This window comes from Topomyia yanbarensis, chromosome 2 (assembly GCF_030247195.1).
Source record: "Topomyia yanbarensis strain Yona2022 chromosome 2, ASM3024719v1, whole genome shotgun sequence".
In the NCBI taxonomy this organism is placed as follows: Eukaryota; Metazoa; Arthropoda; class Insecta; order Diptera; family Culicidae; genus Topomyia; species Topomyia yanbarensis.
This window is the reverse complement of record NC_080671.1, coordinates 418,471,486-418,499,454: the sequence shown is the minus strand read 5'-3', so window position 1 is coordinate 418,499,454 and position 27,969 is coordinate 418,471,486. Positions and strand designations below refer to the sequence as shown.

At 42.0% G+C, this 27,969-nt stretch overlaps 1 protein-coding gene across 1 annotated transcript; it reads right to left on the bottom strand.

Moving 5' to 3' along the window:
- Window positions 1-401: 401 nt before the first annotated feature.
- LOC131685208 (serine/arginine repetitive matrix protein 1-like) lies at window positions 402-27,969 on the bottom strand. The gene is made up of 8 exons (XM_058968769.1): window positions 27,836-27,969; window positions 26,887-27,113; window positions 26,239-26,816; window positions 2,089-2,174; window positions 1,752-1,920; window positions 1,431-1,667; window positions 952-1,365; window positions 402-895 (listed from the first exon to the last, which is right to left on the bottom strand). The coding sequence occupies exons 2-8, from the start codon at window positions 26,996-26,998 to the stop codon at window positions 761-763; spliced, it is 1,731 nt and encodes a 576-aa protein (XP_058824752.1). The 5' UTR covers window positions 26,999-27,113; window positions 27,836-27,969; the 3' UTR covers window positions 402-760.

The window sequence follows — 27,969 nt, the reverse complement described above, 5'->3', positions numbered from 1 at the left end:
TGACTTAGGACGATCTGATACCTGGAGCTTGATGAATCCTATACTGCCCATAACAGCATAAGAGTCCCATGTTGAAAAACAGCAAGCCGAGAAAAACGCTGTTCAAGATTGTCCCATCCATTGAGCCAAATGGATGGGACAACCATGTTTTAGTATTTCTTTTTGATATTTTCTGAACAAACCCGGTAATCTTATTTGTGCAGTGTGATTTAGTGGTGATACAGAATACAATCCAAAGGATAACTCATTTTCGACAAAAATCCACATGGGACTCTTATGCGTTTATGGGCAGTATATAAACCCCGCAAAACTCGCCTTCTATTTTTTATCTATCGAGTTTAAAATAGAGTTCAAAATCAGGATTTGGATAGGTTTCTGTATCGTATTTACGCAAACAAAAATGATTCAGTAATCCTGTTTATTTACTGATTCTTTACAGATATTTTGTGGAGTCCTAGAAATAAAAAATAAAATACACTTTAATAAACTGTATTAATACTAAAGGCTACTACAACAGGTCGTTTCTGTTTCTATTTTAGATCTTCTGCGCGGTGCATCTAGCGATCCTCTTACAGCTGTTCCTTCTATTGCCTCCATAATGCACATTGAGAACATTTATACATAAATAAGGGGGGGGGGTGTTTATTTTTACTCTAAAATATGAAAGCTCGCCCTCGAAAGATGCATTTCCAGGGCGGACTTGTGCCGTTACATTAAATTCAAATGTTAGAGAATCGGCCACGGTGACGGATTAAAACGCTCAATTAAGCCGCTGCGAGATCGGTACTTTCTTGCGGCGACGATTCATCTGTGACCGTTCCCACAGTTCATAGTAGCGTTCCTGTTTTAACCATTCCTGGTACTTGTACCACCACTCCTCCCATTTGATGTAGTCCTAAAAGTGTAAAATGTGTTAAAAACCATTAGTTATCAACAATCTCTCCCCCTTACCTGCAGATCCAAATCTCTAAGATAGCCACGACCCTTGTAATACTCGTACCGCACCCGAACATCATCCCATGAGGAAAGACCCGTCGGCCCGGTGGTCATCAGCTCCTCCGGGAAGTGCCCAGCCGGAGCCGGCGAGTAAGTATATCGAACCGGTGGCGGTGCTTCCAACTCTTCCTCGATCATTACCTTCAAATCGCCACCGGAGCTGTTTTTCGTAATTCGCATATTTTCCATATTGCTTCGATCGACGCTCCACTGAGCCATTTTACCGAAGCGTTCCGAAAGCGATAGTCGTGTGGTGGCAGTAAACCGTGGTAACGAACTTTCACTACTAGATGATTCCTCGGAACCGGATGATGGCGAACGCGGACGACGCTGTTTCGGCTCTCCTTCGACCTTAACACGTGTTCGAACCTAACAAGAGCAAACAAACCCATTTAAGCATGAAATTCTCTGTCCCTACTGTAAATGCCACTCACCTTCACTACATTTTTTTGCTTGTGCTTCTTACTGGAAGTAGACGATACCATTTCCATTGACGATGGTTTCGGCTGACGCATCTTAACCGGGCGAAAGTTCTCCTGGATGGGCTTGTGCTTCGAGACTCGCATCGGTTTCGGTGACGGAGCTTTCTCCGAGTCGGGCGTTTGCGGATGCCGGATCCGTTCGACGGGCGGTGGCGGAGGAATGGGCCGCGATGGACGATCTCGAGGATCCTTTAATCGCAAATAAAATCATTATAAAAGGTGACATCAAAAATCTGTGTGCCGATACAACAACTACAACACACTGTTTGTTACCTTATCGATGCGATGAACCTTCGGCATCGGTTCCTTACGGCGCGGATCCGTCGGCGGCGGACTCATCGGACGAAGTCCCGGAACTTCGCGGCGGCTTTTCGGAACATGTGCCATAGGCGGCGTGGCACCGCGATGACGCGAACGCGGACCGGATATCGAACGAGAACGGCTGCCGTTACGCGGGATGGGGGGAGGGAACAAGAAGATTAGCGACCAAGATTTTTGTCACAAATATTTTGGATATTTTTAGCACATCGACACCCATCGAAGGAGAAGGGTGGTGGCGGTATAGGTTGTCGACTGTCCTGCGACGAATTACACGATCGCACATACTTACCGAACAGGACGGCGATGGCGGTCATCGGCGGAGCATGCAGAACAAGATTCATCCGAGCAGCTGGACATTGACGGAGATTGGCTCATCTGCAAAGAAAGAGATAAAACGCCGTTAAAAAAAGGTTTCGGAGTTGCGTTAGCACAGCCCAAGATCATCCTCAACAGGCAGAAGGTACGGACGGCCTGTCAAGCTACCAGTTTGGCTTTCGGAAGGGTAAGTCCACGGTGGATGCTATCAACTCAGTGATAAAGACTGCCGAGATAGCGATCCAACGAAAAAGGCGAGGCATTCGATACTGTGCGTTAGTGACACTTGACGTGAAGAACGCATTCAACAGCGCAAGCTGGGATGCCATCGCACTCTAGTTACACCGGTTTAGCCTACCGGTGGGTCTGTACCGGATCCTGGAAAGCTACTTCCAGAACTGCGTACTGCTATACGAGACCGATGCCGGTCAGAAAAGGATTCCGATTACCGCCGGAGTCCCGCAGGGCTCGATCCTAACCCGGTGCTATGGAACATCATGTTTGACGGGGTTCTTAGACTGAAGTTCCCTTCTGGGTAACCTTGGAGGTAACCACCCAGATTGCCTGTAGGCTACAGGTAATTTGGCGCACCGAGCAACAGACGATGGGCACGACTAACTAGTGACTGGTTAGTTGAAGCGAAAAAGGCCGAGCGCAAAAAAAAGTGAGTGAATGGTCTGGCCATGCTGAGGCAGGTTTGGCGCAGCGACTGGCAACCGCGTAAGGGGTAAACCCAGCCACCCCGAAGCAAGGCAGAAGAGCGAGTGTATACGCGTATATGTGGACTGCCTCATGCCAAGATGGGAGGGTCGTAGCGTAGTATGTTGGGACTCAGCTATCGATGCGTCGTGGCGTGGCAGAGGAGTGAAAGGGTGAGCATCCAAGTCAGTCTCACACGGCATGTTAAGGGTGAGCATAAAAGTCAGCCTTACATGGTATGGTAGAGGCTAGCACAAAAGTAAGCCTAGCAAGGAATGAGTAAGGTGAGCACACAAGTCAGCCTCGCAAGGAACGAAAAAGATGAGCACAAAAGTCAGCCTCATGTGGAGTGTTAGAGAGTGAATCAAGGTGTGACAGAGAGAGCACCCAAGTAAGCCTCATACAGGATGCATGAACGTGAGCGAGAGTGAATGAGTACATCAAGTACAGCCATCCCACCAGAAGTAATACCTAGAGGTACTCCCTGGGAGGAACAATGGCGGAGCCCAATGGAGTCTAGTCGGTATTAATGGCTGCGTCACCATTCGAGCCCGACACACCCCCAGTACACCCCGTGTGGTAGCTTGGCATCTACTAATAGCACGTGTACTGGACTAGTACGTAAATGTATTCTCCATTGTAAAAAAAGGCGGGAGAGTCCATTTGGCATAACGTCGTTTGGCATCAAGTTGGGTAAAGCCACTCGCCACAACCATAGCGGTGGTCATTTGGCATAATGACTATTTGGCATAATGGCCATTTAGCATAAAGCCATTTGGCATAATAGACATTAAGCTTCATTCCTCAGGTTTGATTAACCAGACCTGTAGGTCAATAACCGAAATAATAGGTTACCAAAACGGTAATTTTCTGCGATGCAGTTTCTCGAAATAGTCGTGGCACATTGAACTTTTTTTTGAGAAGATGCAGCGAACTGCGTTTTTTAGCTTTTCACTTTCCTTTGAACATGAAAATTTGTTTGGATTTTATTGATTTTAAATGCAACTAAGAATTTCTAAGAGTTTACATTCTTTTGAATACTGACAATTCTACGAAAACATTGTTGAAATATTTTTGCTTTTGATAACAACTTAAAGCGTCTGAGACTTTACCTGCTTTTTTACATATGTAGTAAATTTATTTTAACATTAAATTTGCCAGAGGCCGTATATACTACTGCGCACTCCACAAGTATAACGAGAGGAGGAATTTATTAGTAAGTTTTAGAAGTTGAATTCTGCTTCTTCTTTACCGACGCCAGAGAGGTGACTCTACTATCTGGACTAGAATATCGATCCATCAACTCATGGACCGGGGACCAACGGCTTTACTTCCCTTCCGAAGGAAGACGTGACCACAGATTTTTTCACCTCAGAAAAATCTCAACGACTTGGGCTGGAATTGAACCCAGGCACATTGAATGAGTGGCGGTCATGCTTGCCACTCAACTACTGGCGCCGTCCAGTTGTGGGAGATAATGTGTTTTCGAGCATACTAAGTAAATTTTCTTAATTTTGAGCATTTTATGTTATTTAGATAATTTTTAATGTATTCCACAAATGACTATATTTTTCGATAGTGCGTAAAAGGAGCTTTCAGTATCCGTATACATATTACATCTATCAACAAACAAAAGTTAATTTTTAAATAGTTTTTTTTTTTATAAAATATGCGGTTGGGGTAAGTTGGTGGTGACGCACGCAGGGCAAGTTGGCGGTACTATTTACAGTGCAAAAATAGTGATTAAATATTTTTATTTATGGAATTTATTTCAAAGTTCGACAATCTTTTTCTTAGGTAGTTCGTCAATGCAGAGGCCAATCGCCTGAAGAATTTGGAAAATTTGCCGTTGGATATGGAGTACGCGTCGAAGGTATTAACCCATTATAACCCAGGGGTTTCAAAAAGTGAGCCAAATGCGGTGATATCTTCAATTCCACTAAAAAATGTATCAAAGATTATGGGAAAAATAAAATCACCGCTTAAAATGGTTTTGAGAATGAAAATATCTCGAGCAAAAAATTTCGTACGCTTAAATAAAAACAACAAATTTTAAGTTGTTTGACATATTTCTTCGGATTTTCTGATAGACAACACTTCTTTTACACATGTAGGAACGTTTTGTCACATAATGGAATTATTAGCACGAATTCCAACAATAAAATTCAATTAAATGTATTGCTTACTTTTCAGCCGCCATTTGGCCCAACTATACACTGTTAAAAAATGTAAACAAAATTAAAAAAAATGGCTGTTGTCTTGTTTCACAATGAAATATGAGGTGCAATGATCCCATTAGTGCAATAATGAAGCAGTTAGATGCCAAAATTCTGCAGTAAATACGCGTTAAACGATTGATAGTTCTGCGTATGAAATTTCATACGCTAGGATATAATGGGTTAAGATTGAAATATAATGGCAAATATAGGTTAAAATACTGTTTTATTAGAAAGACTTTCAGAATGTTCCATAAAAACCCAACAAGTTATTGAATCTCCATTTGATCGATTATTTTGTGGAGTACACTTATATACCGCCAACTTACCCCGGGACCGGGGAAAGTGGCCGGGTTTTCCGCGTCCCACATTTTTGGCTATAAAACAAAGACAATGAAACAAACATTTTGATAAAATTCAGAGATTTTGCCAACAGTCTACCCTTTTATGCAACATGTTCTTTTTTACAGGATCTCCCCTAATCAAAGCGGCACTAAAAACACCGCCAACTAGCCAACAGCGCATTACTTCCGATATCATGGATTAGCACTAAACAAGAGAGAAAAACGATTGTCGATTTTCCAGTTTTTCTACTGCAACCAGTATATCTGGGTTACTGTCATCTGCTGAGATACCTGACTGATGAGTCTGTGCTGCTGAATGAGGATCTCGATCAGTGCTTGCTGGAAACTAGGCGATGCTCCGGAGTGATCTGCTGCACCACCACGTGTAGTATAGGGGGTTATTCTGACGGTCACTTTCGGTGAGGTGACACAAATCTCACGTGACTAAGGTGATCGGAAATTTTCAAGTCATCTCACTTAAAGTGAGAGATGTCACCAAGGTGACAAATTTTGTCACATTAGGTGACTAAGGGAATATGAAAAGTGACTAATGGGGGTGACTTTTGGAATAAGGAAAAACAATGCAACTGAGGTAAGGCGGTTGATAATTTGAATTTTGATTCTCGATTTTATTTTTTACATTTTAGCAACTCTGTAAATCTGTTGGAAATTTGTAATGAAGTATGAGTTTCTATAATTTTATTAACCATTGAAATTAATGTAACCAGTTTTTTGTGAGTCTGGTATATGAAATATTTTTGAGATTGGAGCGACTAATGGAACTATCTGCTGCACAGCGATTTTTTGATTAATATTTGCATCAGAGGGAATGTGTTAAAGGTTTGGAGTTATCCTCCTTCGCTATATTATTCTGAGCTACGATAACGACCATAAAAGCACTGATGAAATAGAAGATGACAACAACATAGCTATTGTTTTTTTAGAAGTAATAATTGTCAAACAAAAAGTCATTTTTATTAGACACGACTTGTGTGACAAATTTGTTTTTGGATATCATTTTGGGATAAATATAGAAGCTTTTTCATTTTGTAACATATATTTTATTTAGGCCATCAATCAATATAGATGATTAGGAATGCGCCTCTACTTGGTATTGAAAGTCAATTGAAGAGATGTTTTGATGGGATCTAAAAGCATGTTCCATTACGGCATAGATCATCTTTTAAGAGTATCTAGCTCCAGGGGAAAATAAACTCATCGTTACATGTAAGTTCTTATTCGTTACATGTAAGATGTTGGTTATTTGTGTTACTGTTTGTGGGTTCGCGGCTGCTCTCCTCCCCGGAAGTGGCCTGCTTAATTCCCATCGCTTGGTATTGACGTTCTTGGGTGGGAATGGAAAGCCTCTTTTTGGTCTTCGAGTATCGGGCACGTAATTTGTTGTTGGAAGGTTTTGGGATCTGGATTTATCCGCTTACTTCTGTTAATGAGTGGTTGTTTTTACGCGGTGTTATCTAGTGATAGAAGTAGATTGACGTTACGTCTTCTGCTGCGGCGGACCATCGAGGCGCGCGATTGTCTTTTATGTTTAGAGTTTTAAGCTAAGATTGCCCGACACACGACCTATGTAGCCAGCGACGACGGCATGTTGTCTCTTTCAAGGTTCAGAACTAGGACTGATTAGGGCGAGCCAGGCAAATTCTATGTTGCTTCTTATATAGTTCACCGGCAACTTAAGTCCATGCTAGCTAGTCTTTGAAATTATTGTGTTACATAAGCATGCATGAAATATATTTTTCATATTCTACTATTGATTCAGAAGTTCAAAAATTCAATATCCCACCATATGTATTTCGGAAATTGTGTTCCTATTGAAAATAATGAAATAATAATAACTACTAACAAATTGAAAACATTATTATGATGGACATAGTATATCCATAATTGGTGTAATTACTCTATATGGTCATTGCCGCATTTTTCAGGAGTATCATGAACATAAATTGTTGCGGGGGTCCTATGGAATTTTAGTCGAACCCTTTGGGAGAAAGTGTTTTTATGAAAATCTACGACCGATTAAGTAAATAGGTACTTTATTTCAGACATTCTATATTGACTGACTGAATATTTTACGATTATAATTTAAATATTGAGTTTGGGAGGGACTATTGAAACGATTTGAACAGTTGTTAACATTTAGTAAATATATGGTGGGCTCTCCTCACCCATTGGGATTGCATTTTACTACCATTGCGATCAATTACAGTGGCCCGGTACGATAATTGAGGAAATTATGCTTCCCGTTAAATCTGGTGCTTCTAGGTTTATGTCGTTTTCGAATCACCTTTTCGCATATTTGGGTGCAGTGAAGCCTGGCGTGTGTTTGCTGAAAACAATTTCATGCACTCACTATATTTCTTGGCAAATAGGATTTTCTGGCAGGAAAATTTTTATAATTATAAATAAATTGGTTTCCGAGATTTCGTGGTGGCTGCGTTAGAACTTTTCAACGCATGCACGCATTTTCAGAAAACCTTTATAAAAAAATTGTCATATTGTGATAAGAATGTGTAATTCCGATTGAACTCAATTGCATTGTAAATGCTATAATAAGGGGCCGATTAGTGCAAATGTATAATCGTGGGTAAATGGAGAACAGTGAATCTAATGAAGTAAGGTATGAAAACTATGCTCAGTGGAACTATTCAAGTCAGTCTTGGATCACATACATTTGGAGCAACATCAGATGTTGCTTCAAGATGTGCTCAACCCCGATTTGGCAGCTTTCACGCCGCCACCCACGTTACGGCTTGGTAAGGCTAAGCTAGTGTCGAAAAGGGTCAATTAAGGCTGTCTGACGCATTCTGGATGGTCACATCATTACCGTTTCATGCCTTTGTTGATTTTAAAATTAGGGAATATGTATGAATTGACATATAATGTCTTTTTTTCTTCAGATAGTTGATATTTACGCCACCAGAGATCCAAAGAAAATGGCGAATTCGAGAGATATCGATTCTATTGGGATTTTCGATTGATTGACACCGGTGTAGTGGAGTGCACTGGAACTGTACCATTTTTGCACTTTCTAGCAGAAGTGCAGAAAACTGGGTATGTTCCATTGACACTTCTGCTAGAAAGTGCAAAACCAGTGCACTCCACTACACCGGTGCGCATCAATCGAAAATCCTATATGTAAGATTGAAAAGAGGAAGTGAGACACTACCCCTGAAATGTAATCTGTAAGTAGCACTAACATACATTATTATTCCATCTCAAACAGTTCAGGGACTGTACGGGGTGGCGCTAGGCCTGTGACTTTCGAATGGTATGGTCCATTCTCATTGATTCGAATGTCTTCATGGCTGGTTGGTAGACGTGTGCTTCTACTTACAAATGGATATATCTTTTCCCTTGGATGGAGGGATATGTGGATCCTGTTGGTTATCGACTTTGACCTTGGGTACGGGTTAGTTCGGGCAAGGAGTACAGGAGTGGTACCTAAGAAATAGTCAATTATTCAGGACTTTTTTATGATCATTTAGCTCGACCAAGCACAACGGCTCTTAGAAAAGGTAAGCAACCCTTTCGGGTCGATGCGGTCTGTTTAAGTCGAACCAGATTGACATTCGTTTCGAGAAATATTTATATGGAATCGTGGATAAATATTTCTCATGTCCTTTATAGGCAGAGATTCTTTTTGTGAAACACTAACAGAACTTTTCCCGTCTGGTTACTCAGCATATTAATGATAGAAAAAATTGAGGGTCGTATCAAATATGAATATTGAATGGAACAGGGATGATCAAATTCTATATGCATGTGTGCTTATGTGTGGATGTGCATAGGAGGAATGTATCCCTGAGCAACACGAAAGGACAAACTCTGAGCCGCCATAAGGCTCATGGGAAGGCGGGTGCACAATTATAGATGCACAGAGCACTGCACACACTGACATGTGCAACGGTGAGCCGATAGGTGCACATTTAATGCACATAGGTTGCAAAAATAGGTTATTGAGACAGCCCGATTGCACACTGATAAATAACAATAACATTAGTGCAAATGTATAGACAATATTGTGCAATGGTTCAATCACCGTTCAATGCTTATGCTTATGGTTACTTAGGTTCCTTACTGTGTTCTGTGCTTGCCATAGAGATAGAAAGTACATGCAATTACTTAGTGGGAACGCATTCGTGTACTGTAAGTATATCTCTGTTTACATATATCAGTGGCAACAACTTTTTCGTTTTGCATATTTTACTTAAGGTGAAGCGATGCCAAAATCACAACAAAGGTTCGGTTATGTTCGGGTATGTTCGGCTTACGTTACAACATCTGTGTACAGCTCGAGCGTACTATACCGGTAGGAGATGGAATGCACACAAGTGTATCGTTCAGTAATCAGCTGGCTGATTTTTTACCGCGTGTTTCATTTGTTTTGAAAAACAAAAAGGTACAAATTTCCCAAACGAGTCAAAATGCCGTGAAGAGAATCTATTCATCTGCTTATGCTAACATGCGTTCATACAGTGATACAATCTCTAAGCAATCTGAGCTAAGACATTCAAGTTTCAAACGATTTTGTCTTGCACGCCAATGCAATGTTTTGATTTTGACGATGAAATAAAAAGAAGCAGAAACGACAGCAGCCATTTTTGCTGCCACCTTGTGACTCTGTTCATGATGCCCTTAACTGCACATTTTGGTGCAACCCAATGAAAAAAAATTAAAAAAATATACTCGAACTTTAACCCATATAATCCAACGATTCCACATATTGTTTGGATTATACCCTGAACAGGTCGTTAGGCTCTTGGATCATAAGATGTTTATTAGGGTAGCTAATACAACAAAACAAACAATAGTGAGAATTTCGCATTAATCCGCTTACGTCTCTTCCTAATTTCCTTGGTTTGAAGCGGATTATTTATGGATGCGGTAAAAATACTCACCATTACATTATTCTGACTAACTGGACGGGTGAAGACATTTCAAAGTTTCACAAAAAGAATCTCTGCCCATAAAGAATAATAATTGGGTAATATTTATTCGCGATTCCCCATAAAGTTTTCTCGAACCGAATGTCAGATTACACCGACCCGAAAAGGCTACTCAGCATTTCTAGAAGCTGCTGTACTTGGTCGAGCTAAATAATCTTTCCTGATTTAGATTCATACCAAAGGTCAAAAGAGTCGACAACTAGCAGGATCCACATGTCCCCCATCCAAGTGAATTGATCTTTTCACTTGCACACATCTACCAAAACCAGCCAAGAAGACTTTCGAACCAATGAGAATAGACTATGCCAGTCGAACGCCACAGGTCCAGCGCCATCCCGCACAGTTCCTGAAATTATATATGTATTAGTGCTACTTACAGATTTTATTTCGGTGGTAGTAAGTGTCTCAGTCCCTCTTGTAAAACTCGCTGCTCCTCATCTCTTCCGGCATTTCATCGAAACCTCAATTTCCTTCGTAACTCGTATATGAGACGCTCAAGGAGCTTTGCTGGCGCAAAAAAGACATTATATCACTTTATTCCCCACATTCCCTAATCTTATAATCAACAAAGGCTGTCTGCCAATTCTAATGCAGAAACGCTAATGATGTGACCATCAAGAATACGACCACATTAGTAACATCAAAGCAAAAAGTACTGATCAGGTGTTGAATGATACCTTTTAATGTGTAGTTATTACATATCAACCTAGTGTACATGGAACTGCGAATGAAATAAGATTTATATATACGTAAGAACGCAGAAAAATCTGTTTTCGAATTTCTGTGTCCAATGAAACAGTAACTACGAAACCTGGCATCCGAAAAAAAACTTCATGGTAGGATTGATTAGTCATAACATTATTATTAAGCTTATTCTGCATTACGACGGAGCAGTTTTCGAACGAATGTGATTTGCATTCTCAATATAACGACACGGGTCGGATTCAATCGAACCGCAACCGTTCGAAAAATCAAACCGTCTTAATACACAATAAGCTTGCTTAACTTTATACTTTTTAACGATTCATGCCGTTCTTTGATAATGCTGCCAGTGCTTTTTACAAATACAAACTTATTAGTGAGCGTTTCCGTATTAGTTTTTTAAATTAACAAAACTACTACAAATAGTTGTAATATGTTATGCAATTGCTTTAAAAAGCAACAAATACGACGAATACCAGACATTCATAATATAAACGGACAACGATTCGATTTAATGTTTTTTTTCACCGTCGTCATCTCATTTTTTTCTTCACTTTGCTGTCACCTAAAACGACTAACAGAATGCGGTGACACACCAGAATAGCGTGACAGAGAGTCACGTGAGTGACTCGTCTCACCTTAGGTGACTTCGGTGATCGCGCGAGTGAGAAAAAGTGTCACCTCACCTAAAGTGACTGTTCGGAATAACCCCCATAATATCGACACCATCGACGAACAAAATGAAACGATCGCTAACATACGCGAAACTGACAAAATCCTCATCGTTACGTTGGTCCAATACCGCGTAAAACGTATAACACGCAACAATATTAATTAAAACTTTATTCTTATGAGATACAATATAAAACAAAACGATGGAGCTTCTCGACTGATTTGGCGCGGGACAATCTAACTTGTGACTCCACTCGACGCGGGCGACGTCAATCAATATGACAATTACGTCAGATGATGAGCCACCGCTCGGGTCGTTGTGTCACATAGGATTGCCACCCCAACACCTCCCCCTTCCTAATAAAGCGGATACAGCGCATATCTAACTGGAGCTCTTCGGATTCTCGAAGAGTGGCGAAACAAGATCGGTTATTGCTGAGCAGCTTTAGGAAGGCGGCGCTGACTACGTTGGGTATTTGATGAAGGTCGACACGTTTGTGTAAACGGTACTGCGGATCTGCTGGTTCCGGCTGACGTCGACTCAAGCATCATGATTCCAACAGAATATCCAGCGGTATCTTGACTGGATTAGATGAATTCACGATAGTTTCGTTATCCGACTCACGCCGTTATCTCATCTGGTAATGCGCGTTGTTGGAACAACTTCTGGCCACTTACTAAAAACGTCAACCAGAATGAAATAAAACTAGCCGTCGACTGGTCCAGCAAAATCGATATGCACACGTTGCCATGATTTTTCTAGTAAGGGCCTAGATCCCTAGATGCAAGAGTTGTTTTGTTGTTGGTTTTGGCAACACTGGTTCATTCATTACATGAACACCTGGATGGCCCTTGTGCCGCAGGTCGAGAACACGTTTCTGGAACTTCGACGATATGACCAGCCGTTCGCCGTATGTGATACATCCGGAAAATACTGACAAACCGTCTCGACGAAGGAAAAACTACTGAAGTTGATAATCCTGAAGATCATTTTTGGCCGGCCAGCCTTCTTGTACGTACTGCATAACTTGCTTGAGAATCGGGTCTGTTTCTGTACCCGCCCTGATTAGCTTGAACGTGAGCGGTAGGGCTTCCACTGACTGGTTCACAACATCTTGCATGACATTCTCGAGCGGAATGGACGCAATGACAATCCTCATCCGGTCGACTGTATATGTTGATTAACCGAGAGAGTACATCGGCGTAGCCGAAACTGTCCGTGGACACATACTGTATGCTAAAATTGTACAGCAGTAGAGTAAGCGCTCACCGTTAGAGTCGGTTTGCAGTGTAGACTGGGATGCCCTTTTTGGAGCGAAATATCCAAAGAAGTGGCCTGTGATCGGTTTCCAACGTGAAATGTCTCCCAAACAACATTCGGTGAAAACGAGTAGCGGCAAAAATCAGAGCGAGAACCTCTTTCTCGATTTGGCTGCAGTTCGACTCTACAGGTGTCAAACTCCGAGATGCGTGACTAATCGCTTTCACTGTTCCATCTGGACAACGATGAGCAATCCTGGCACCGATACCAACAATTTATGCGTCCGCCGATACCACAATCTCCAGCTTGTTCTCCAGTTTTACTAGGGTCAGGTCTGATACCATCAACGTGCATAATCTGGCCTAGATATTTATTCTGTCGTGTTGAAAACTAGCACTTCTCTATTTACACCGTAAAACCGTACTCCTGAAGTAGACTTAGCACTCGACGAAGATTTTGTTCGTTCTCCTCTTTTGTTCTTCCCCCGACCAGAACGTCGTCTAAATAACCGCTGGTTTCATTCGTGTCGATCAGCTGTTAAAGGGCTCCTGGTAACAGACGGGTAAATTGAAAAAAAGACCCTTTGTGAGTATAGATGGTGAGGGATAGATCTGTATGGCTGAAGATCTTGCATCCAGCCATCTTTGCAAATATATCTTCCGGAAGTGGCAGTGGATGCTGGTTAGCTTCAAGAACGCTCTTTAACCCAGTCGAAAAATCAGCGTAGGTGTGTATGTTACCGATCGGTTTCCCCACTGCCACAAGCGATCCAGCCCAGTCGATGTATTCGACTGGTTTAAGAACGCCTAGGTGGCTAACACATCGGTATACTGTGATTGAAGTGTGTCGATGCTGTGCTTTGATTCAGTGCACACTTTGCTACGGAATGGGCTAATGGGTACGTCCCACAGACCGAAATTTTCCATCCAGTCGGTACCTAAAACGTACAAATTAATCCCGGGAATTGCAACACGACACAAACCTTGTTTTGACACGCCTTGGATGATCACGACACACCAGAACTCGGATGCAAGTTCCAGAGGTTCCCCAGATGCTGTCACTACTCTTCAAGTAGGTCGACTTTCGATTTTCCAATCTACTTCCACATCTTGTTCGTGATAATGCTGATGTCAGATGCAGAATCGACTTTCAATCGAACAGGAACGTTTGTTGATATGCACCTGTGCTTCCTTCCGTTGCTGACACTACCCGAAGAGAAATGTACAGTAACAAAACCATGATTTTCACTGTAACAGTACAGTAATTTAGGAGCACGTCGTTTGGCATAAGTACTGCCGACGACGTGCTCCCCAGTATTTTTACAATAATTTACAGTAAGTTTTAGTGTTATGCTACAATACAAAAACAATAAACTTTAACGATTTTGCAGTAAATTTCAATGTAAAATAGACTTTTACAGTGAAAAATGGGGGTGGTTATGAATCTTAACATTAAAAAAATCAATTTTTCTCCACACATTTTTTTTTTCTCGAAAACAGTAAAATTTAATGTGAATGCACTGTATCAGTTTTTTGCTGAACAGTGAAATTTATTGTTACATGAAATTTTATTGTCAATCTACCGTGAGAACTTGGCATCGAACAATGTTGAAACTATAATATTTATTGTTTTATGATTGTTTGCAGGGTAAATGCTATTGTAAAATTCTATCCGGATATGCAACGAGACGACCTTGGTTGTTTTGGTTTTCTTCGTGCTGGTGTTGGTCTTCCTGGCTGCATATTTTCCAGAGAAGCAGGTACAGTAGCCCCCTTTGTGGCTTTTTTTCCACTTTCCCGACAATAATGGTCCTAGGTTATGGGCACTGGTCACCCTTAGAATAGTGCATTCCTCCACACGACCAACAAGCAGTACGCGGCTGTTCGGCATTTCGTGTACTGCCTCAACAATCAAAAAATAAGTGTAACCGTTACAGCGGGTGTTCCACAGGGTTCCATACTTGGCCCCCAAATATTTGGAATACCATGTACGAGAGAGTGCTGAACCTGAACCTCCCCAGGAGCGCGAAGATTATCGGTTTTGCGGACGACGTGGTGCTCCTAGTGATCGGCGAATCACTAGAGGAAGTAAAAGTAGTCGCAACGGAGGCGGTAGATGATGTGGAAGACAGGATGCGCGAGAAAAAGCTGACGTTAGCTCACCACAAAACCCAGATGATTTTGATAAGCAACCGAAAGGCAGTGCAGCAGGTGAGTCAGGGGAGTGTATCATCAACTCAAAGCGGGAAGTTAGACAACTGAGAGTAATGATAGACGACCGGTTAAACTTTAATAGCCATATCGACCACGCATGCGGAAGGGCCGTAAAAGTGATCTCGACACTATCTTGAATCATGCCCAACAATTCAGCGATCAGCAACTTTAAAAAGCGAGACTACTGGCGAGTGCTCAACATCGTGTGGTGACGACCCAGTACTACAACCCTGTCTAAACAGCTGGCTGGTTCAGCTTTCAGAGATAAAGAATTGAATAGACAGTTTTACATCGACTATCGTACTGTGTACACCTTGCAGTTTTTATTAAATTTATATATCACCTTCCCTCACGATAGTTAGATATATCAGTGGCGACGAAGATTAAATCGCATTTTTTCGCGTGAAAAGTTGTTTTCGGCAGTGTTTCTATTCCGGGAGTTAAGTTTTCCAGAGGTGCCGAAAGTGTTTGGAGGTTTCCCGGCGTTTTGTTAGCTGGAAGTGAGTGCAGTTCCTAAGAACATATTAAAAGGAAAAGTGTAACCCCGCCAAGTGTTTTCAACGGCTACATGTAGTTTATTCCGTTGCTGGCGGTGTGGAAGTGTCTAAGCGGAGAATTACGGTATTTTCCCCTGGTTTTTCTGGCAGATATCAACGTTTGGATCCTTGTGAAGGAAAAAAGTTTTCTGCGAATCCCGCGCAAGAGAATTTTCGTCTGGTTTGTTTTGCCGTAGGTTTGGTAAACGATCACGTAAGTTTTTGCACATTTTGTTTTCAGAACTAATGTTTAAGTGTAATTTAATGGCATTTTTCTTGTTTAGCACACAAAAGAAATTGCGCTTCATTTTGTTTTAACAGTGATTTTGTCTACCAGAAAACCATTTTTGTTCTGGTTTTGTTTTACGTACTACTACCAGTATACGTGCAGCACCCGAATTTGCTTGCAACATACGTTAGTTGCGCGACGACAAAAATTCTTTCGCTAGCGACCGTGGTTCACCGTTTGGTTCTGCAATATTTACTTATGCTCTAGCTTATGCTTGTTGCTGCTCATACCGTTCTCGCACAAAACAGACTTGTAAAGTTTATTGTTTATCGCGTGTTTATTCTGCAGAACAACTTGTTTTTTTGGGTAGTAGTCGAATTTAGTTTGTTTTGATTCGATCTTTCCGCATGCACTGTAAAAAAAAATATTTCAGTTTTGTGCATTTAAAAGAAAAATTAAACTATTTTTTTATATTTGTTTCTTTTCCACTATTTTGTTTATATCTCACTATGTCAAGTATGCCGTTGGTGAATCAAATTGAACCGTTCATTCCCGGAACGATTCCGTTTGCGCAGTTTCTGGAGCAACTGGATTGGGTGTTTGCGCATCATAAAGTGACCAGTGAGGAAGATCAAAAAGTGTCGTTTTTGGCTACTTGCAGTAGAGAAGTGTACAGTGAGCTGAAGCTTCTTTTTCCCGGAAGGGATTTAAAGACCGTGTCTTTCAAGGAAATTACGGGCGCTCTCAGGAAGCGGTATGATAAAACGGAAAGTGATTTGATTCAACGTTACAAGTTTTACCAACGTGTCCAAGGTCCGAGTGAGAGCGCGGAAGATTTTATACTCGCTGTCAAGCTCCAGGCAGAGTTGTGTCATTTCGGAGAGTTTAAGGACATGGCGATTCGCGATAAATTGGTTTGCGGTATTAGCGACAAGGACATGCAGCATCGTTTATTCGATGAAGAGGATATAACGCTGGCTAAAGCGGAGAAACTCATCGTAAACAGAGAATTAGCAGGAGCGAGAGCTAAACTGATCTCTGGCGATTCCAATCGTGTAAGCGTTTTGAACAGACTAGGAAGGCGTGACAGCTTCGAAGTTTCCCGAGATCGCTCACGGAGAAGAAGTCGAGAGCCGGCCAGAAAGAGAAGCAGAAGCCGTTCTGATTCATTTGATCGCAGGAGTCGTTCTTCACCCAGGACAAAGACTTTGTTTTGCAACTTCTGCCGTAGAAAAGGTCGCACGCGTCGTTTTTGTTATGACTTGAAGAACAAGAGTAAAACAGTCAAGTTTGTCGATTCTCCTGCGGAAAAGCCCAAGATGACTGAGTATCAGAAAAGTTTGAGACGTCGTTTAAACAGATCTGTTTCGGATGACGAGATGGATTGTATGCTAATCTCATCGATCAACAGAATTAACGAACCATGATTTCGCAACGTTTATGTTGACGGTTTGAGCTTGAAAATGGAAGTTGATTGTGGCGCTGCAGTTTCCGTAATCAGTTTGGAGATGTACGAGGGAGATTTCGATCATATTCCGCTACAAAGATGCGACAAGAAGTTAGCAGTGATCAATGGAAGCCGTTTGAAGGTTGAAGGACAGATTGAGGTTATGGTCGAGCTGAATGGACGCACAAAGACTGTTGACCTAAAATTATTTTGCGAAACGGCAGTGGTTTCACTCCATTACTGGGACGAGATTGGTTGGATGTGTTTGTTCCAGATTGGAGGAAGGCTTTCGGAAACAATATTAATCAACTGTCGGTTTCACCAGATCAGATCGTTGCAGAGATACAAAGTAAGTTTGCCAATGTTTTTGATAAGTCTTTATCAACGCCAATAAATGGGTTTGAGGCTGATCTAGTTCTAAAAGAGCATACGCCGATATTTAAACGTGCTTATGACGTTCCTTTCAGGTTAAAGGACAAAGTTTTGGAACATTTAGATAGTTTAGAAAAAGATGGCGTCATAACGCGAATAGATGCAAATGAATGGGCATCTCCGGTAATAGTTGTGGTGAAAAAAAGACGATGGTATTAGGATGGTCATTGATTGTAAAGTTTCCATCAATAAAGTTTTGATTCCCGATACTTACCCTCTCCCACTAACACAAGATTTGTTTGCCTCATTGGCTGGTGCCAAAGTTTTTTGTTCTTTAGATCTGGCCGGTGCGTACACACAATTATTATTGTCAAGACGATCCAGAAAAACAATGGTGATTAATACAATCAAAGGTTTGTTTACTTATAATCGTTTGCCACAAGGTGCTTCTTCTAGTGCAGCTATATTTCAACGGATCATGGATCAAGTTTTGAAAGGTATCGATGGAGTTTGCTGTTATTTAGATGATGTTTTAATAGCAGGCAAGGACAAAGCCGACTGAAAGCTTACATTGGTTTTGGAGCGTTTGTCTAAAGTCAACATTAAAGTTAATTTGCAAAAATGCAAGTGGTTTGTTTCAAGTTTGCCATTTCTGGGTCATGTTTTGAGTGACAGAGGTTTGTTACCATCTCCGGAAAAGGTCGAGACAATTCGGAAAGCCAAGGTTCCAAATAACGTTTCTGAACTGAAGGCATTCTTGGGTTTAGTTAACTACTACGGTAAATTTCTGCCCAATCTGTCCGCCCGCCTTTACTGTTTGTATCATCTACTCAGAAAAGATGTCAAGTTTGTCTGGAACTCTGAATGTAGCAGAGTTTTTCAAGACTGTAAGCAAGCTTTGTTGAGCCCAAAGCTTTTAGAGTTTTATGATCCTAGTATGCCCGTAGTCGTTATAACGGATGCTAGCAATCATGGTTTAGGAGGAGTAATCGCACACCAAATCAAAGGAGAAGAGGCCAATAAGTTTTACCTCCTTTAGTTTAACGAATGCCCAAAAATCCTACCCAATTTTGCACTTGGAAGCTTTAGCAGTTGTGAGCATGGTGCAGTTTCACAAATTTCTGTTTGGCAAGAAGTTTACTGTGTATACTGACCACAAGCCTTTGATTGGTATTTTTGGCAAAGAAGGCAAGAATACGTTGTTTGTGACACGTCTGCAGCGATATGTACTTGATCAAAATATCTATGATTTTGACATTGTTTACAGACTGTCAACGAAAATGGGAAATGCAGATTTTTGCTCACGATTTCCTCTGCCTGAAAATGTACCAGCTTCTTTACAAAGAGAATTCATCAAAAGTATAAATGTTTCCGATGACTTCCCGGTGGATCATGTTTTGATTGCAAATGAAGCAAAAAAAGACAAGTTTTTGCAACAGATAATTTATTACATGAAACATGGTTGACCACAGAAGATGGATCGTAAGTTGTTAGATGTTTACGCACAACCAGTGCAGTAAAATTTCATTTCATTCAATCGAAACTGAATGAACGCAGTCAATCAGTCGTCTGCAGTAGCATTCACATTCATTTAACGCATCAGTTGTTGTTAATCTGAAGCTGGGTTCATGGCACTTCACTCACCGCTACTTTCAAATGAGTCGCGATTCATATTCAACCTCCTTCGTTTGATCCTCTCAAATGAATAGATCAGCTTTCAATTTCCCCAGTGAGCACCAGTCAAATGAGATCCGGGTAAACCTAAGACAAAAAGAGACAACTGGCTTCGTATTTTTGGTTATCATGCCTTTCTTGTGCCAGATGACAGATGAGTGTATGCAGCTAGCGAGGTTGGCAGTGCAGGCAATTTCTTTGTCATATTTAGATATGTTGCTATAATACACATAATAATGACCGTTTTATTGACACACATTTCGCATTTATCTGGTACTAATCAATCCAACATTTTTATCACATACTACATGTTTCTAGCAAATTTGGCCAGCATAACAGCCTATTCATCAGAATCAAATTTGCAACAAAAATATTATAGAGATGAACGTACTACCAAATAACATTTTTCATTGCAACCAGTTTCAATAAGCTGTTATTAGTAGATTCATTATTTTCGTCTGAACTCTGCGAATTTAAGAAAATTTGAAAAAGAAATATGATAGCCGCAGTATGCTATCATAATTGTACATAGCTGTCAAATTCATTGCTAAAATCAAATATGTAATTCAGCTATTTATTTGCACCTCTACCAATAGTTCCCTGTGTACAATTCCGATGACATGGTGAAGAGGTAAAACATTTCCACACTGGTTATATAGGAACACATTACGAGCACAGTCTATAGTCTACGAGAATCTTTTCTTTTTCAGAAAGAATTCGAAAAGGTTCTGCTCGATATGAATGCTATAAATAGGTCATATCGAAGGTGGGTTTATTGATTTGAGGTAACCAAAAGGCGCCATATTGGATTGATTGATTGCAAAATGTCCTCAATCATCAGTTTCCGTCATCTAGTGACCATCATTGCAAAAGCGATATAGATATATATTGATCATGGTTTTTACTGTGGTGGTTACCCGAAACCGCCATCTTTGTTTTCAAAATGGCCTAAATTCATAAATTACGGTATTTTATGATTATTTTAAATGATACCCATATTGATAGTTGTTTTCACAGTTTCTTGGTCACTATAGGCCGCAATCTTGGATTTCAAAATGGCCTAACCTCCTTTCAAATGGTATCCATGTTGCCCTCATCTCTGATTTAAAAATGACTTTAACCATCGAGCTTGAGCTTGAGCTTGACCTTGTACGACCACCCGTAGCTGCTACTCCGTTATCGATCTAGACTAGCTGAAGTTGCACAGGGAATCAGTAGTAGTGCTTGGGATTAGGGAAACATCTTTTAATGTGCAACTCCTGGTAATCCTAAAGTGTTTATTGAACAAAACCGGCGCATGCCTGGCCCGAACGTAGATCGCAGAAGGAACGTTAGTCCGATACTTGCTTTTGCTAGGCAACGGCTTACGGCCCTTCCGAAGGAAGATTTTACACCTCAGAAAAATCTCAGCGACCTCGGCTGGGAGTGCACCCAGACTAACTGGGATGGGTGGCTGTCACGCTTACCACTCAACCAACTACGCCTTCATTTAAAATGACTAACCATCGATTTCCGTTATCTATCATCTTGAACCTTTAACGAGTTCGCCCGTTTACACCTAAGACAAGATAAAGCAACTAGTAATACGATTTCTGTATATTTCTGTATTTTGGTAGTACGTCCATCTCTATTTCAAAGTTTGTGGCAAATTTGATTCTGATGAATAGGCTGTTATGCTGACCAAATTTGCTAGAAACATGTAGTATATGATAAAAATCTTGGATTGATTAGTTCCAGATATATTTTGGCGAAATGTGAGTTAATAAAACAGTCATTATTATGTGTATTATAGCAACATATCTAAATATGACAAAGAAATTGGCTGCACTGCCAACCTCGCTAGTTGCATACAGTCATCTGTCAACAATTATTCACCAGGGCACAAGAAAGGAAAGAAAACTCTCCAAGAAGAAGAGAAAGAAAGGTTCGGAACATTTTTCATTTTTGAGTGCATTTGTTTTATGTTTGTTAAGCAGAAAAGCCCACTACGTCATTTGTTTTATTCTTTTCTTTTTCATATCCTCCTGATTTATCAGCTTCATCGAAAAAAATACAACCTTACTCATGCAGAGAAAAAATGCTCGTACCTGTATCCGTCTTGAGTTGCCTCGTCTTATCATAGCCTTTACCCTATATTATTTATTATCTTGGTCGGAGTTATTTTTATGTCAGAGTGTTCCTTCATATTCATTTGTGAGTGGTTCATTGGAATGGTTCACTTCCATTAGCTGAGACAGTGCTAATGTGAGGTTGGTGTTCAATAGAAACTAAACAGGCAAAAACGTCAAATGACTAGAACCTGTTATTCAATTGACAGTGAACTTTGAGTGACTCAAACGAAGACGGCAGCCGAACTCAACTGATATAGTGGTGGTATGTTTACAGTGAAAGGCTCGAAGTTTCACTTGAAACGATTATTTTCGTTTGAAATTGATATTTTACCGCACTGCGCACAACACCAGGATTTGGAAGTAATAGAAGGGTGTTTGTTGTATCAGGATCGTGTCGTTATACCTGCAAGTTTACAAAAGCAGATCCTGAAGCTCTTACACTAAAACCATTCCGGAATAACTAAGATCAAGCAGATGGCAGGAAAGGCAGTTTATTGGTATGGCATGAATAGTGACAGAGAATTTCGTTAAATCATGCAGTGTGTGTTGCCAAATGAATACTGTTTCTAAGCCAGTTCCTCACTCTAACTGGATTCCTACAACAAAACCGTTTAGTCGCATTCATGCGGATTTTTTTCATTTCGATAAGAAAACCTTCCTGGTGATTGTTGACAGTTTCTCAAAATGGCTTGAAGTAGAGTACATGAAATTTGGTACTGAAGCCAGGAGGGTAAAGTCAAAGTTTATCAGCGTTTTTGCGAGGTTTGGGTTACCGGACGTAATTGTTACGGACGGTGGGCCTCCATTTAAATCTAAAGAATTAATTGATTTCTTTCAGAAGCACAGCATACAAGTGATGAACCGTATAACCCATCAAGTAATGGACAAGCTGAGCGTATGGTAAGATTGGTGAAAGAAGGTTTGAAGAAGTTTTTGTTGGATCCGGAAATGGCAGGATCGAGTACGGAAGACATAGTTTCGTACTTTTTGTTTAGTTACAGGAACACATGTTTGGAAGATGGTTCGTTTCCTTCCAGTAGGCTGTTTAGATTTAAGCCTAAGACGTTGTTGGATTTAATCCACCCTAGAAATAGTTTTAGGAATAATATGACGAAGCGGAAAGTTGTGAATATGCCTATACATAACAATGATACCAAAGTACAACATCGAACCCGGGACTGGATTGACTCTTTGCACCCAGGGGATTTAATTTACTATAAAAATTTTAGAACAACCGATATTAGACGATGGCTTGAAGCTAAATTTTTAAGACGAATTTCTCTAAATACATTTCAGGTTTCCGTTGGAGGTCGGGTGTACCTGGCGCACCGGAATCAGCTTAAATTATTTGGCACTCGCAAGAAGAGCCAAGCTTTAATTTTTGCGAGCAGCCCAACACGAAAAAGAAGGGGGGAGGATGATCAAGAAGAGGACATTGACGATGAAGCTAACGATTTTTATGGTTTCGCAGCAGATTCATTCATTTATAGAGGTTCACCTAACGATCAACCAATGGTTTGTGATTCGGACGATGGTGATTCAGAGAGAAACAGTTTACCGCCTGGCAACAGGGTAGTGGACCCCCAGGAAGGCACGTCCACGCTACAGTGGCCGCAATCGAATAGTACGAATCCATCAGCGAGTTTAAGCCGTGAACCTATTTGTTTGCGTCGTTCAAATAGGACGAAGCGTCGTCTACAAGATCCTGATTTCGTTTACTACAATAAAAAAAGAAAATATTAGTTTTGCGGCAGTAAAGTTTTGTCGTTTTCTGAATCGTAACGGTAGTTAAGTTTTTCCGTGAATTAAATTATATATATGGCAGTGAAGTTTCGCCATTATCGATGTACAATAATTTGGACCAAAGGGGGAAGAACTGTGGTGACCACCCAGTACTACAACCCTGTCTGAACAGCTGGCTGGTTCAGCTTTCAGAGATAAAGAATTGAATAGACAGTTTTACATCGACTATCGTACTGTGTACACCTTGCAGTTTTTATTAAATTTATATATCACCTTCCCTCACGATAGTTAGATATATCACATCGGTGCTCAGATAGGCGGGACCTGCATAGGTAACGGCTTTGCAGACCAAGTGGAACACATCTCGGCTGAACAGCATCTTCTATAAACCTTCTACTCGAAGAAGACAGCGAGTTTTATGGGATCGAGGCACGACAGCAATCGGTAAACAAGCCAAAACTGATACCTTAAGCAAGTGGCAACATCACTGGGATAACGCTATGAACGGTAGATGGACCCATCGACTATTTTCATGCCTGTCGGTGTGGGTGAACAGAGCACATGGTGAAGTTTTTGTCTGGGCATAGCTGTTTCAAGAAGTATCTAAAATCTGCATAGATTCGGCCACGCGAGATCGTCGCGTTCTGCATCGCTGCGATGATGCAGAGGAAACGAGGCCCGCGATTCGAGCACGAGCAAAACAAACCATTGTCGGTGAGGATGTTAACATGAACCATGTCGTCCAAGGAATGTGCGCGGACAAAGAAAAATGGGATGCGGTGAACAGAAATCATTCAGATCATGTCAGTGTTGTAATGAAAATGGCGAGAGAAGTAACGACCAGCAACGGGTCGTCGAGATACCGGTGAACCAGAAGTTACACTCCAACCGGAATCGCCAGACCGTTTTTAGCACTCGAAAAATTAGTCTGCCGAAGAGAGATAAAGTAGACCAACGAGCGCGACCGCAGTAGGCTAGATCAACCGCCGGGGACTAGACTGAGCGCGCGCATCGTTAACAAGAGGTCGTCGGAGCACCTGAGAACCGGAAATCATTCTTCTCCCGGAATCGCAGGACTAACCTCGCCACCTAACCGACCAGCATCCAGCATAACGGTTTCGAGAGAACCTTCGACATCGGGAAATTTCTTCGTCTGATTAGGCAGGGCCCACCGCCGTGGATTAGTTCGAGTATATCGTAAAGAAGCACGGGCAACAGGTCGTCGGGACGCCTGAAAACTGTAAGTCACCCTCCACCCAGAACCAACCTCGGTATCTGCCCGGGTAGCATTGGTTTCGGAAAATCGTCCACTGCCGGGGAACTCTTTGTTGTAGTAAAAATCCACCTTCGGGGACTATTCCGAGTAGACCGTAGCGAATCACCGGCTTGAATCATCGGGCCAACAGTGAATCGGACGCAATCCTCCACCCGGAATCGCTGGACAGACCTCGGCATTCTGACGGACTGCATCACAACAAGAATAACGAGTCCGTCAACGGTTTCGCGGAAGACGTATCAATAACGGTGCTAGGCAAGACACTCGAAGAAGAGAGATAAGAGACGCGATCGACAGCTGGATGAACGAGATCAAAAGCTGCATATAACTCACCACTAAACGAAGGTGATGCTGGTCAGCAAACTGCAAAGCGGTTCAGTGAATGCAGATCGACGTCGGAGGATACGTGATTGCATCGAAGCGAGCATTGAAGCAATTGGAAGTGATAATCGACGGCCGGCTGAGCTTCAACAACCACGTCTAGTCGACGGCCGGCTGAGCTTCAACAACCACGTCTAGTCGACGTGGTTGTTGAGGCTCAGCCGGTCGCCGATGGCAGCGAACGCAATAGCGAGGATTATGTCAAACTTCGGCGACTCGACTATCTAGTGTTTCGTCAACGATATCGCGATATGGGGTTCCTGCTGGGATGCGGCGCTGAAAATGGAGCAATACGGAGAATAGAAGGTGGACATACCGGGTTATCCCAACCCTGTCGACTTGGGTCAATAGAAGGCACAGAGAGACGTGAACGCAGCTCCTTTCGAGCCACGGCTGCTTCAGGAAGTATCATCATCAGCTCGTTCACGAAGGTGCCCGAGATTACGCTCCGTATTGCTGCATTGCTCCGACTCCTTTACTGCCCATGATCGCATATCAGTCCCATAAAGATAGGAAATCCTATATAAAACGGGAAAACTATGCGATCATGTGTAGTTTAGTCCTTCATGTTCGTGATTATTCCCACATCTTCTAATCAAAATTAGAAAATTAGTTAGGGAATGCTAATTAATTAGGGAATGCTAAGGAGAGATCCACTCGAGTGGGCACGATGAAAAAAATGTGATGGTGCCCATGAAATTATTTTCCAGATTGATCACAGCCACGAGTTTGACCCTTGTTTTCTAGTGGAGCTAAAATGCCGAACTACAAGAAAACGTCATGCGACCGAAGGTATCAACCATAAAAAAGTTGATAACCATAAGGGCAAGAGGTGGCCCTGACTATCTATCTCCTTTTCCAGCAGTGTTCACGCTGTTCTCTTAGCCCAAAACTCTCTATAGGACTGCTTTTTATGTTAATTGAGTAGCTGATACAATAGATTAACTCCATCGGTTATACAGATCAATTTCGAGAAAACTATAACCCTTAAATGCATACTGTTGCCATTTGGCAACATATCTAATTCTGTGATATAAAGCCTCAACAAGAGGTAAATATTGCATCCATGCCTAAAAATCAGTGCAAAAGAAAAATTAGTTTTATGCATCTAAGGGATAATTAACGCGAGTAGGCTCGAATTTCTAGGAGTGAGTATGAGGATAAAATATAAAGCCGAGCCTTTTATGAAACTTGATTTTTTAGAAGATATTCCATCCCATCACACTATCCATAAGTAGATAAAGTGTGCACAACAGAACCAAAACTTCAACCAAAACTCACCTTGGGTGGTGGCGACGGTGGTCGTTTAACTCTCTGCCGTACCGGCGGACCCGGAGACATGCGTCGGGTGGGAGCACGACGGGGCGAAACAGGCACTGAGATCGGCGACTTGCGGTGAAACTCCAGTGGCGATAGGCGACGCATCATCCGGGGTGGTGGCGAACGGGGTCTTCGTTTCATAACCGGTTCCGGTGGAGGTGGCGGTGGTGGTGGCGTAAGTGATACAGGTCGCCGCCGCATCATCGGCGGTGGTGACGGAGATACCGGAATCAGACGACGTTTTCGCACCGGAGGGGATGGACTGCGGCGATGCCGAGGCGGAGGCGATCTCGGTGATCGGCTACGGCTGCGTCGTGAGGGTGGTGGGCCGTTCCCGTAACGGCCCACTGCACGTTCACTGTCCGAGCTGCTAGGATCATCTTCGATGTACATTTTCTTGAATCCGGTATGGCGCCAACGGTTTGGATCTTTCTCTTCGACCTCGAGCAGTTTTTTGTCCCAGGTTTCGTTAGGAAAGGCACGAGCCTTCCGCATAACGTTGTCGATCTCCTTACGCTTACCGGCCGGATGGCTGGGATCTGTAGAACGCAACAAAAATAAAACGTATTCAATAACAATCCAATTAACTCAAACCATGAAAGCACCTACCATTAATCCGGACATGGTTGGGCTTACGGTCCATGCGTAACTTGGGTCCGCCACGGGATGGTGACGGACTCCGTCTGGTTAGGCGACCGACGCTGGACATATTACGGTCCATCTGTACGACGCGCACAAAACTTCACACCCGGAAGTTTCGGTCTTTTTCAAGCTTGAGTAAAATTTAATAAAAATTTGCTGATCGATTTAGCACACAATCATACACGGATATCGTTCTGCAAAAGCGATAGGATGAAAAAACGGAATACAATATCTTTAGAATGTGATCAGTTTGAAAGTTGAAGTGTGAAAACCAGCAAGAAAGTTCAGTTTCGCGTGATACGAACGATTCGGGGGAAGCTTCCGTACAAGACCCAACCGACGGCGAAACCGCAATCGAAACGAAAACCGCCACGCCACCCCGGTACCCGACGAAATAGGGCCACGACAGAACGCGCGATGCGAATTCAACCCGGGAATTCGGAAAACGACCGTTTCGAAGTTTGGAACAAGTTCTTGTTACAAACCATTTCGACCGATGAGCGACGACCACCGAAACGACGATCCGAGTAACCGATCGACGAAATACAATGCCATTTTCGCGATTGAAGCTTCCTCCCATCGCGAACGCGACATCCGGCGAACAAACGGAATACTTCCTTCGAGGGAAAGCATTTTTCACCATTAAGCATCACAAAGCGGTAGAAAATACTTCTTTTATCACATCGTTCACCGTTGTATTGATTTTTTCTTTCTCTCGATCATTTTCTTTGGCCCATCCTTCAAGGGTGAAAGGAGTTTTCATTGCCATCAGCATTACTGTTATTCAGGACCGTAATCCACTGGGTAGCGTAACCCATTTTTTACCCACCGCGTACAGCTATTTCACGAATACCTTTTTTTCGCACACGCGACACTTGCCAGAACGCACATCTACGACTCCGAACCATTATCGTACCTCTTGGAACGCGAAATCCGTCACAATAATCGAAAGGCCCGAGAGAAAAATAATCAAGTAATCACTTCTGCCTCAATCCGTCGCCATTTCAGAATATTTTCTTGCCGTCGATCGCGTTGCAGTCGACGTACAGG

Excerpts from the sequence above, each read along its gene's own strand:
- LOC131685208 (XM_058968769.1), bottom strand. The coding sequence starts at position 26,998 with ATGGACCGTAATATGTCCAGCGTCGGTCGCCTAACCAGACGGAGTCCG. Across the intron at positions 1,921-2,088 it reads CGCCATCGCCGTCCTGTTCG|CCGTTCTCGTTCGATATCCG; the intron begins GTAAGTATGTGC and ends GCGTAACGGCAG. Across the intron at positions 1,366-1,430 it reads AGCAAAAAAATGTAGTGAAG|GTTCGAACACGTGTTAAGGT; the intron begins GTGAGTGGCATT and ends TGCTCTTGTTAG.